General features: G+C 41.5%; 1 protein-coding gene across 4 annotated transcripts in view; it reads right to left on the reverse strand.

The window, feature by feature from the left end:
* Positions 1-10,630, reverse strand: part of ACP3 (acid phosphatase 3) — a 45,197-nt gene extending 34,567 nt beyond the window's left edge. Inside the window, exons 1-3 of one of the 4 annotated variants that reach the window (XM_027061845.2) lie at positions 10,388-10,463; positions 6,939-7,005; positions 2,947-3,042 (exon numbers count right to left, since the gene is read on the reverse strand). In XM_027061845.2, the coding sequence (XP_026917646.1) occupies positions 2,947-3,042; positions 6,939-6,941 (99 nt within the window). In that variant the 5' untranslated portion in view covers positions 6,942-7,005; positions 10,388-10,463. Of the gene's footprint in view, positions 1-2,946; positions 3,043-6,938; positions 7,006-10,387 lie in introns of all 4 variants that reach the window. The other 3 variants (XM_015068463.3, XM_027061843.2, XM_027061844.2) reach the window with 3 other exon arrangements.
* Positions 10,631-12,908: the final 2,278 nt, after the last annotated feature.

The following is a 12,908-nucleotide window of genomic DNA, read 5'->3' on the forward strand; positions in this document are numbered from 1 at the left end:
ATCCCAAGTTTTACCAGAGCCTCAGGAGTCAGAGAGGATATGGTCACTATAGCTCAGCTTGGTCCCACTTGTTCATTTGCTTCTACTCCTAGATACCATGATCATTACCACCTCCCTAGGATGAGGAAGCAGGTGTGAAAAGAGTCAGGTGTGCTTTAATTTTTGCTAGTTTCCTGGGTGATGCGAGTAGCTAAAGAAGCAGGTACTTTGGACCTAATTTGTTGCATTAACTTACAGCTGAATTTTGAAGAAACAGTCATCTTCTACAGAGCAGGGGATTTCAAAGTCAGCATTCCCAGAATCACCTGGAGGATTCATTAAGACAAAAGCTCCCAGAATTGAACCCCATAGTTTCTGGTTCAGTCGGGGAGGGCCAGAGAACTAACATTTATGACAAGTTTTAAGTGATGGTGATGTTGCTCATCCAGAGACCACACTTTGAGAGCCAGTGACCTAGACAGCCATCACTCGGTCATTATGTAGATTGGAAGTGCCTGGCCAAGGGAGGAATTTGAGCTCTAGAACCTTGCTAATTCATGTACCAGCACCATTGGTATCACCTTGGAGTATGTTAGAAATGAAGACTCTTAGGCCCATGTCAGACTGGCTGAATTAGAATCTGCATTTTTTCCCCAAGTGTCATTGAGATACAATTGACACATATCACTGTATAAGCTTAAGGTATGCAGCATAATGGTTTGGTTTACATACAATGTGAAATGATCACTGGTATAAATTTAGTTAGCATTTCATACAGATACAATAAAAAGAGAAAGCAAAAAGAAAAAAAAATTGCTTTCCCTTGTAATGGGAACTTTCGGGATCTCCTCTCTTAACAACTTTCCTATATATCATAGAATATCATAGAGCAGTTTTACCCATAGTCATTGTGCTGTAAATTATATCCCTAGTACTTATTTACCTTGTAACTAGAAGTTTGTACCTTTGATCCCCCTTTTCCCAACCTCCCTCCCCCTACTTCCTGCCTCTGGTAACACAAATCTGATCCCTTTTTCTAGGAGTTTGGTTTTTAAAAATTTTTTTAAATTCCACATATAAATAAGATCATACAGTATTTGTCTTCCTCTGTCTGGCTTATATCACTTTACACAATGCCCTCAGGGTTCATCCATGTTGTCCCAAACACCAGGATCTAATAATTTTAAGGCTAAAAAATATTCCATATATATAATATATACCATCATATATACATATGTGTATGTGTGTATATATAGATACATATGTCTATATATATATTTCTTTATCCATTCATTTGTTGAGGGACACTCAGGTTGTTTCCATGTCTTGGCTCTTGTAAATAATGCTGCAATGAACATGGGGGTGCAGGTATCTTTGTGAATTAGTGTTTTCATTTCTTTTGAATATTAGAACCTGCATTTTAATAAGATGATACATTTACACTTGGCACTTGAGAAACACTGTTCTAGGAAAGTCTGATGGCTAGTCAAGAGACACCCAGAGGAGAATCCAGATCCCACAGTCTAAAAGTATTTTATCGTCTTACTGGAAAAGCAAGCAAGGGAACAGAACTCTTCACACCGCCACAGGTATTAAGGACTAGTGCTGGGTTTTTGCTACCGTTCTCTCTTTTAAGGAGCCGCAAGCTGGGTAGGCTATGGTGGGAGGAGCTCAGACCTGGGAGCCAAAAGATACTGATCTCAAATAGCCTCAGTGGGATTTCTCCTCTATGAAGCAACATGGTTGAGTTAGGGAAGTGATTCTCAGCCTTGGCTGCACGTTAGAGTCAAATGCTCAACTGAGGAGCTTCTCAAAATCCCAACGTCCAGGCCACATCTTAGATGAATCAAATAAGAACCACCCAGACAGACATCAATATTTTTTAAAGCTCTCCAAATAATCTCAATTTTTAGCCACGATTGAGGTACACTGGTTTAAAAAAAAATTTTTTTTAACATTTATTTTTGAGAGACAGAGAGAGAGCACAAGCAGGAGAGGGGCAGAGAGAGAGGGAGACACAGAATCTGAAGCAGGCTCCAGGCTCTGAGCTGTCAGCACAGAGCCTGACATGGGGCTCGAATCCATGAACCATGAGATCATGACCTGAGCTGAAGTCAGATGCCTAACCAACTGAGCCACCCAGGCACCCTGAGATCCACTGGTTTAAATGTTCAGTTAAATGTTTAGAGATTTTTGACTCTAAACATTCTATGAGATTTTCTTAATGTATTTAAACTGCTTTGGTCGGGACAGAAGCAACACCTGTGGCCTCATGGCCCCAAACAGGCGCCATCCACTCTTGCAAGGGAAGGGGGTGGGGCACTGGAGTGGTGACTACAGACGCCTTTGCCCTCCTCCCCTTCACCTTCTCCTTTGGTGCTCTTCAGGGAGCAGGGCTCCCTATGTTTAACTGACCACTTATCAGGAAGGCTCAATCCCAGTGTAGATAGCTGATAAAAAAAAAGCAAATTTGGTATGGGCATTTGCAGAGGAATTCTGTTTTCCTAACCCTGCTGATTCAGTTTATCGACTACAAGATTATTTTCTACTTTCTCAGGTGGAGGCTGAGAAACTCGGGGGGCTGGCCTCCAAGCATTTGTTGGCTCTCTTCAGCACCTTTAAGTTCATGTATTCATCTGTGGCCATGCACAGCTCTCATGCTTCAATAAAGCCAAACAGGGTAAAAAAAAAAAAAATTAAAACTGGCTATTTTATACAATTTTCCCACAGTTACTTGTCACTAGGGTGATCTGGTCATAATGAGAAATTACTGAAATTAAACATTATTGCCTCTCCTTCCACAATCAAAACACATTTTAGACTTTTTAGATCCTAAGCAACTGTGCAAAATACTCCTCCAGATCTGAGTAACTAAAGTAGTTGTATGGCTTCAATATATTACAGACCCCACACAGTTTAATTTCCCTTAAGACTTATCAGCAATCTTTAGCTAACAATTCAACCAACCTGAGTGAGTTGGCCAAATCCTTGTGGCCATGAGGATTCTTTGATGGGGTCATTAGGAAAGGTTTCGATGGGACTTCGGTCTCCATGCCTAAATACCTGAAAAGAGGTCAAGACAGTAATGTTAAAAATTTCACTTCGGTGTTTTGCCTCTGCTCATCCTAATAGATTTTCTTTTAAACCACTGGTTCTTAACCTAGGCTGCTCATTGCAATCACCTGGGGCAATTAAAAAAATTCTGAGGACTGGATCCCCCTCCTAGTGATTTTGGTTTAATTAGTTTGGGATGTGGTCAGGACATCAGGATTTTAAAGATCTCCCCAGGTAAATCTCAGGTTATGAACCACTGTTTTTGTTTTTTCTTTCTTTCTTTTTTTTTTTTTGGTATTTATTTATTTTTGAGAGAGAAAGAGTGTGAGCAGGGGAGGGGCAGCGAGGGGGGGCGGGACACAGAATCCAAAGCAGGATCCAGGCTCTGAGCTGTCAGCAGAGAGCCCGACGTGGGGCTTGAACCCACAACCGTGAGATCATGCCCTGGGCTGAAGTCGGACACTTAACAGAATGAACCACCCAGGTGCCTCAAGGACCACTGTTTTAAGCTCACTAACACTTTTCTGTGTTTCAGGTAATGTAGGTAACAAGACGATCACTCATTAGAAAGCAGGCAAGCCACGTGTGGAGATTGGTTTGTATATCAGGGCAAGAAGGAACACAAAGCTTAGAAAAATCACTTTACCGCAGACAAACTCTGATAAGAAGTATTCTTCCTTAATTATGGTTACAGTAAAAATGGTGTTAAAAATTTTACATAACATAAAAATAGTGGCTTTTAAATGCCACATACCATTTGTGACTGTCTTGAGCCAATGATTTATTAGTTTTTAGGAGATTAGGAATAAAGGACTTGTGGATAGGAAGATAAGAAAAGCTAAGCATCAATCCTTTAAGAACATACTTCTGGATTAATATGCATGTCATGCTATTTTGATTGCACATTTTATCCTTGGGGGAGAGTAGTCCGGACTTTCAAGACCCTGGTATTTTATGATTCCAATACGCTTCCTGAATAATACCAAACACAAAGCTATTTTATAATCAAAAGATAAGACAAGTAAAACACTCAAGAAACTCAAGATGAAGTCTACACTGAGGCCACCAAACATTTTTAATACAGAGGAGGGCTGCATAATGCCTTGCGGTGTCTGAGATTTCCTGTACTTATCATTTACACTGCCTGGCTAAGATGCTCCAGTAGACGTAGGATAAGGAGCAGTCTTAAATTTTGGTCATCTTTCAGATGGGATTCTAAGAAAGTGAGGGAGGCCTCTAGGACCTGGGTTGGGTCTCTGGTGTCTAAAGAAAACTGATCTTTTGGTTCCCTAAACTGCTAAGAAATTAAAGTCTCAGTAGAATAGTTTGCAACAAACAGACAGACAAGGGTATAGTGGGTCTTAAGCAATCATTTTGGTCAGGTAAGAAACTGCAGTCATGAATGGCCCCTCATGGAAAGAAGAAAGGCTGCACATTCTCAGAAATTATCGAGGCTAATCATTGGTGCTCTATCTTCGAAACACATTTTAGACTTTTTTAGATCCCAGGTAATTGTGCAAAAATACTTTCCTACATCAGAGTAACTAAAGTTGTTATATGGTTTCAATAGATTATAAAAGCTACAATGTTTAGTTTCCAGGGTTTCTCAACTTCAGCACTGTTAACATTTGGGGCTGGATGATTCCTTTTGAGGGACTGTCCTGTTCATTGTGGGATGTTTATCAGCATGCTTGGCCTTTGCACACTAGACATCGGTAACAATCCCTAATTGTGGCAACCCAAAAGTTCTCCAGACACTGCCAAATGTGCCTTAGGGGGGTACCTGTAGCTGAGAGGCCCTGAGTTAGCCAAAGAGAAGTCAGATGAGAGACACTGTAGTGAAATAAAATTTACAATGCTTCCTACCGTACTATAACCACAAGAATTCCTCAAGGTTTTTTTGAATGCTTGTTGTGTCCTAGATAATGTGGCAAGTGCTTCTCATAATTTAATCCATTCATCAGTTCTACAAAGCATTTACTATTATTATCTTCATTTCACAAACAAGGAAATCGGCCCTATAGTTAAGTGACCTCACAAGGTCACACAGAGTGTAAGTGATATGATAGGGCAGAGATCCAAACACAGACGGTGTGTCTCCAATGCCTGCATTCTCAACCTGTGTAAGAGGCTCATTTTTCTATGCTAAAACATAGTCCTTAACATCCCACCAGTGGGTGATCTGGAATCTGGGGTTTCCTCTAAGATTGGAAGCTGTGTGTGTTGGGGGGGAGGCAGTGTTGCACTAGAGGAAAATAAAACCTTGATATAAGAAACAACCCTGAATACCATTTAAAAAATAAAACTGAGGGGCACCTCGGTGGCTCAGTCAGCTAAGTGGCCGACTTTGGCTCAGGTCATGATCTCATGGTCCATGAGTTTGAGCCCTGCCTGCATCAGACTCACTGCTGTCAGTGCAGAGCCTGCTTCCGATCCTCTGTTCCCCTCTCTCTGCCTGCTCCCCTCCCCACTCTTGCATGCTCTCCCTATTGCTCTCTCTCTCAAAAATAAATAAACATTTAAAAAATTTTTAAAATAAAAAAATAAAACTGAGATTATGCATCTAAATGACAGTATAGCCTGGGGAGAAAATAAGTGTGGTCCCCTTGAAGGAGGGATTGTTAAACAGCAGAGCCATGGAACATAATCATAAAGCTTAAACAAGCTTTCTCACTCTGTCCTTACAGGTCAGGAATAACTCCTCTATATTTCAATAGGTTTTAGGGCTCAAACATGCCATGAGCTCTTCAGAAGGGGTGTCCCACAGAGACACTTGATAAGCCATCCCCCCCTACCGAGCACTGGAAATCAATATGTGTGTGTGCGTGTGCACACGTGCATATCAGGGAGTGCCCTCAAGTGCACAGGTGGGATTCTTGAGCAACTGGAGTTTCAGCTGGAGCCTTTGGACGTGCCTAGGTCCTCTTTTAAGTCTGTGGAAAGGCAATCTTCTTAACTACTGCTCTGCCAAATTTGTAACCTATGTTCTCAGTCCAGCAGTCATACTCTACGAAATCCTTTAGAAACCTAAAAATAGAGGGTCAGCAATAGGACTGTTTGCAGTAGTGGTAACTGCAATAGAAGACATCCAGGATAACAACCTCTTGTGTTTGTTCAACCCTCCATGGTTTTGTACAGTTCTTTCCCTGCTCTTTCAATTCTCACAACTCCTGTGAGTCCAGGTTGGCACTGTTGCTGTTCTGAACAAAGAAGGAAACCGAGGCTCAAAGAGATTGAATGAGTTGTGTAGATCTCCTTCTTTTCATGATGGCTACCCACTGTTTTCCCCACCACGTCACATTCACTTCATCCTTTTAGATCACAGGTAACTTTTTTTTTTTAATGTTTGTTTATCTTTGAGAGAGAGAGAGAGAGGGAGCAGAGTGGGAGAGGTACACAGGGAGAGAGAGGGACAGAGGATTCTGAGTGGGCCCCACACTGACAACAGAGAGCCGGATGCAGGGCTTGAACCCACGAACCGTGAGATCATGACCTGAGGCAAGGTTGGACACTTACTGGCTGAGCCACCTGGGTGCCCACAGGTTACTTAAAACAAAAACAAAAACAAACAAACAAACAAAAAACATGGTTTGGACCTCCATGAATGATCTTTCTCCACTGAGTCTGCTAAGCAGATTTGGCATGTTACGTGGGTCCCACAGCACCCTACCTGATCTGGCCTTGCCCACCTGGATGTTATAACTTTATATTCTTACTAAACATGCTTTGCCTCAGAGCCCCTGTGGCACATGCACCTAATACATTGTTTATCCTAGCCTCACGGCAGTGATGTTCTGTTGGCCTGGAATGTCCTACTTCGGCTTCTAATCCTGGCAGTCACTAATTTCAGGTCCCACCTGAAAAAAGCCAATCGAGAGAGATCTCCCTTGACCTCCCATACTCACCATGCTTATTATTCTCTCTCTAAAAAGTTAAGAATAATGATTCTCTAAGGGTTTTCTATGGGACACTCTGGAAAAGAAGGAGGTAGATTCTATGGTCAAAGTTTAGGAAATGCAGTTTTATTAAATCCTTTCCTTTAAAGCCACAGCACATATCAGAAAAAGACTGAGGAGTCCTGCCCTTAAAACACCTGAAATGCAGTTTAACCCTTGTTCTGTTCCCAGTGCAGATTTAACTACTGAAACCCATTTTGTTTTTACCAAGCAACTCCTGTTAACAAGTCATCAAACTAGCATTCCATGAGACGAACTTTGATAAACCTGTTTTAAAAGATCATGTGATGACTCTTCATGACAGGGAACAAGAACCCGGGACAGTTTCCTGCTCTTTCTGCCAAGAACAGCTTTTTAGAATTGGGGTAGATTTATTTTTCTTGGATCAGAGAGAAACAGCGAGGAAGCCACCTGCTGATTTTGAGTAGGAGTTAAATCTGTACACCTAACCTCCATGGAAAGATCTCAGTTCCATGTGCTGGCTTAAACACATACAGCAGGAATGGAAAATGTTTAGTGATTAAGGGCATGGCCTCTTTGATCATACAGCCTGGATTCAAATCCTGACTGCACTGTGTAACCATGTGCAAACTGCTTAACCTCTTTGTGTCTCAACTTCTTTATCTATAAAATAGAATTAGTAAGGTTTTTACAAAAACTTTGGGGAACAATTGCCAGATATAGCAAACAAAACTACAGGAGGCCCAGATATTGCATGAAACACCCTTTATACTAAAAATTTATTTGATGTTCATCTGAAATTCAAATTTAATTTGGTATTCTGTGTTTTCCTAGAAACCCTACTTTACAGCGTTTTTGGGAGGATAATGTGACATATTCCATATTGAACTCTCAGAGCAGTGCCTGGCATGTAAAAAACATTTGAGTCACGATTGGTTATTGTCACTAATGTTACCACTTTAATCAGAGGCAGCTTTCCTTTATTCTGGTTCTAACAATTTTCTCTCTTTTTTTTTTTTGTAGGCTTCACTGAAATACGTCAGTTAGAGAAAGACAAAAGAAACAAGACAGATGAACACAGGGGAAGGGAGGGAAAAGTAAGATAAAAACAGAGAGGGAGGCAAACCATAAGAGACTCTTAAATACAGAGAACAAACTGAGGGTTGCTGGAGGGGTGGTGGGTGTGTGATGGGCATTAAGGGCACTTGTTGGGATGAGCACTGGGTGTTACATGTAAGTGACGAATCACTAAATTTTACTCCTGAAACCATGTTAACTAACTTGGATTTAAATAAAATTTTGAACAATAAAAAAAGAAAGCTAAAAAAATAAAATAATGAACACTTATATAGTTTATGATACTAAGCAAGCAATCTAACTTTCTTTGTCTTACTTTGCACATTTATAACATTGAGACTATAATGCCTAGGGAAAAGGCTTTTTAGAACAATTAAATTATGTTTTTTATGTTAAAAAATAATAATAAAGTAGGCTTCAGGCCCAGCACGGAGCACAATGCTGGGCTTAAACTCACAATCCTGAGATCAAGACCTCAGCTGAGATCAAGAGTTGAATGCTTAACCGACTGAGCCACCCAGGTGCTCCTGGTTCTAATAATTTTGTAAGGATTTGCCTGGGTATATAATTTAACCATATATAGTCAAATATTATCTATAATCAATAAAAACAAGAAAGTAGTATCTTCTTGCTGAAGTCCTTAGAATTAACTTGTGGTCCTTGAATATATGTTAACTGAGAGTGATGGGGGAGAAAGGAAAGCCACAACAGTTTGGTACCAATGGAAGTTAGCCTGGACTCCGGTAAAAGACGCAGAGAATTGGCCACGTGAAGTTAACTGAAACTTCCCTGTAATATCTCAGAGAAGATTCCACTCAACCAGCTTGCAACAGGTTTACAGTGTTGACAGTGTAATTTCTGCAGAGTCCCGACACTCATTTAACGCATGTGTTGGCAAGGAATACAAGTAAAAGTCTAACTACGGTGCCTGGGTGGCTCAGGCAGTTAAGCGCCCGACTTCAGCTTAGGTCAGGATTTCTCGGTAGGTGGGTTCCAGCCCCAGGGTCAGGCTCTGTGTTGACAGCTCAGAGCCTGGAGCCTGCTTTGGATTCTGTGTCTCCCTCCCTCTCTGCCCCTCCCCCATCCATGCTTTGTCTCTCTGGCTCTCAAAAATAAATAAATGTTAAAAAAACAAACAAAAAAGTCTAACTTGCATGGATGTCTCTACAGAAGGTACACAATATTACACACTCTTTTTTTTTTAGCACAGAAGTCTGGCAGCTGGTAAATCATTTGTAAATAAATTGATGATATGTTTCTGATTCTCTGTCTCTCATTTGTTGACTCATGACCTAGTAATGATTTACTGTACTAATAATCATATGGTATGAAATTTTTATTTTCTGTAGGGAAAGAAAGGAGTGCTGAATACTCTGTGCTGAGAAAACAGGAACTTCATGTTTAATTTTTAAGTAAAAGATGACTTCCCTGCAAATTATAGAAATAAATTTTGAGTACTCTTACAGTATGAAAATTTAATTATTTACTAGCATATTTTCACTCTATCAAATAAAAAAAAGTGAGGAAGAGAAAGAGATTGAGAGAGTGGCTGTGAAAGACAAAGAGAGGGTCAGAGGCAGAGGGAGACTGAGTGAAGCAGAACAAGAGAAACAGACATACAAAGAAAATCAAACACAAAGAGAAACCAGGAGACACAGAGGGACTGATTCCAGGACACCCAGGTAAAATGATAAATCCCCTTTACTTTGCAAAGCCCCTTTCTATCTATTTTTAAAATAACACCAACAGTATATTTTCTTTCCTTAACTTCATGCCACCCCTTTTCCCCATAATTTGTCGCATGTTACATTGCGTGGAGAAAAACATTATTTTAATGGTCAACCAAATCTATGCATCAGGAAGTCCTCCTCGAAGTCTCGAGTTTAGTTTCATTTTTACGCTTCAAAGACTGTTTACAAATATATTTTCCAATTTCCTGATAAATAAAAGGGAAGGGGCTACTTAATTCAGAAAAGGACAGTTTTTTGGTTTGCAAACTAATCACCATTAAACTGAATGAAGCCCGATTAAGCTCCTAGTGCCAACCGTGGCCAGCTGAGGCCTCCCCCCACTTTGAGGAAGCTCCCCCTTCCTTTGAGGCTGTCAAAAAGAACGTGCATTTAGGGCAGTTGTGAAGTAAGTGAATAAAGAACATCGACAAAGGCACATACAACCAAACCAAACACTTTTTGTCAGGACACGTTAAGTATTCGTTAGGAGGAACTTGCGAAACTTGATTATTCACTTTCTGAGTTTGGTCTCTGGGAGACCACAGGAGGCTAATATGAAACCTGACACTTGGTTATCAGCCGCTGCTGGTAACAGTTTTAAGGGAAAAGCAATGAGAAAAGTCTACTCACCAATGTCACAAACTTCAGCTCCTTGGCTACCACACTTCGGTCTACCCAGAAGGAAAGCAGAAACAAGAAGCTAAGAGGAAGACCTGCTGTCCTGGCCGAGGGGAGCAGGACAGCGCTCATGCTGGGGAGAACTGTCTCTGGCAGGAGTTAGGAGGTGCAGTTTCCAGAGCAAAAGCCATTAGAGGGGAAGCTATTTATCAAAGGAATTGAAAGGGAAGGAGTCGCTGGGAGGAGTCAGACTCAGAAATAGTAAGGTCGCCAGGTAGCTTGGGGCGGGGCTTGGCAAGTGACTGGTGAGATAATTTTGGGGCTGGGAGTGAGCGATCACAGTCTTCTGAATTTAAGGTAGGACTGAGGCCCAACGAGGGGAAAGCTGTTGCTTAAGGTCACAAAGAGCATGTTGAGAGACTTTTTTGTAGTTGACAATTCTCTTTTCTTGAGGTGGGGTGTGATACAGTGTTTGCTTTGTGACTGTCACTTGGGAAAGGGATCAATCTTGACTTTGGAAACCTTAGGCCAGGGATTCCTCATCTTTTGGGAATCCAGAGTTATAGGCAGAGATATATGGAAGGAACTGTGGGTTCTGGCATATTTGGGGGTCTATTCCCCATGCCAAATATGGCTCCCTTTGTAAAACTCTCATGTAGCCTAGAGGGGTGTTTTCAAATTGAAGGCAAGTAAGAGAAATATTATTTTCAAAATTTTTAGTGACACCTTAAGATATTTGGGGTTCATCTGTGGCATCTCAACACTAGGATTGGAAGGACCTTTCCAAACCTGACACAATTTAAAAAACAATGACAAGGACAAACTTACCTATAGCTCTCTACTGTCAGTCACCAGCTTTGGCCACTAGCCCTACATTCTTCATTCTGGGAGTCACACCCCTGCCTCTCCAGCTATGATCTCATCAGGGACGCTATAAAAGAGGATAATCCGGACTAAGGGAACTTAGCTGTCCATTTCCCCCAACCTGTCAGTTCCCTCATAGGCTACAACAGGATTTGGGTGCAAAACTCCCTGTCACGATGCTTCTACTCCATCAGCAGAGAGAGAACAGTGGTTTTCCCCACAACCTATTCTCTGGTATATTGCTCTTCCCTGTGACAAGAAGGTTCTGTTGTAATGTGATCACAGGATGCCCTAGAATGTGGTGTGTGGGAGAGAGGTTGCTTCTTTTGGTATGGGAAGATGTGTGTGAGGAACAAATGAATGTGTGGTTATGGTTACACATTTAAGGGGACTTGTGACCCTCTCTTTGCTGCCACATTCTTCACCTGCCACTCCCCACATTCCTCTTCAGTGGGTGGCATTTTGAGGAGATGGGTTCAGGGAAAGGGGGATGGAGATTGGGAGGTTGTCCAGGGCAGACTTGAAATTGCCACTCGGATCCCAGCTGTATGCACCAGGCCACCTGACAAAGAAGCTCCAGCACCTGTTTACCTTCCACAGACTTGGTTCTGACCCACACGCTTTAAATCACGCCAGATCCGTGATTCTGTTGAGTGTCTTGTTTTTTTCAAGGATCAGCCTGGCCCCTTGTTCTCCTGTCTTCTTCTTTGTCTACCTTTGGATTGATGCCTGGCACTATATTGGCTATACCAATGCTTCCTGATAATGACTTGTTCTCTAACCTACCTATGCCATGTCCTGTTAGCGGGGATAAATCCCTTTTCTGGTCCAGACCCAACTTTCTCTGTGTCACCTCTTTTGGGCTCCTTTTAGCCCTCCAAGTAGGAACAATAGTAGCAATAGCAGCAACAACTTCTTCTAGAGAGAACCAGAAAAAGGCTGATTAGAGTGAATACGTCTCAACTTAAACTGATTCAAGTTGGAATAAGTGGATGGTTTATACTTCTATTCTCCACCCTAACTTCTACTTTGATCATCCAATTATAAGGAGAGGAAATCATAAATATAGATCTGAACACCATGAAGTTGAGTTTGAAAGCATCTCAACTCAGATAAAATTCATTTAAAAACCTTCTTTGGTCTCTGGAACCTTAAACTCATAAGGCTTTTGTAAAGACTTTAAAGAGTCATCTAAATAAACACACAGATATGGTAGCATTTAAGGTGAGACTTGAAAAAAATATTGGGATGTCGTAATTGATATCCCAATGAAGCGTACCAATAATCTTAGTGTCAGTGATTAGCAGAACTTACTGGCTGAATCACTTTTGTTTCTTCATATGGCAAGTGTTCAGCCTCCAATTAACACGATGTTAGGAAGTCCCATAAATGGAGTAGGTTGGGTTCATCGGAAAGCAAACTTCCAGATGGAGATTTGCATGCAGGAAATTTTATTTAGGAATGCTCTCAGGATCAACAACAGAAGGGGGAAGAGAAATAAGCAGGGTTGGGCAGAGGGAGAAGGCCTCAGCTGACCCTGCTAGGCATGCTGAAACTGGAAAAGACTTTGGGAGTGGTGCTGAACTGGGGTGAGGGACCCAGGCTTTTTACCCCTGTGTCAGCCACTCACTGGAGGTAGGCTGCTCCCAGCAGAGAGTGTGACCGCAGG

The sequence above is a fragment of the Acinonyx jubatus genome, chromosome C2 (assembly GCF_027475565.1).
Source record: "Acinonyx jubatus isolate Ajub_Pintada_27869175 chromosome C2, VMU_Ajub_asm_v1.0, whole genome shotgun sequence".
In the NCBI taxonomy this organism is placed as follows: Eukaryota; Metazoa; Chordata; class Mammalia; order Carnivora; family Felidae; genus Acinonyx; species Acinonyx jubatus.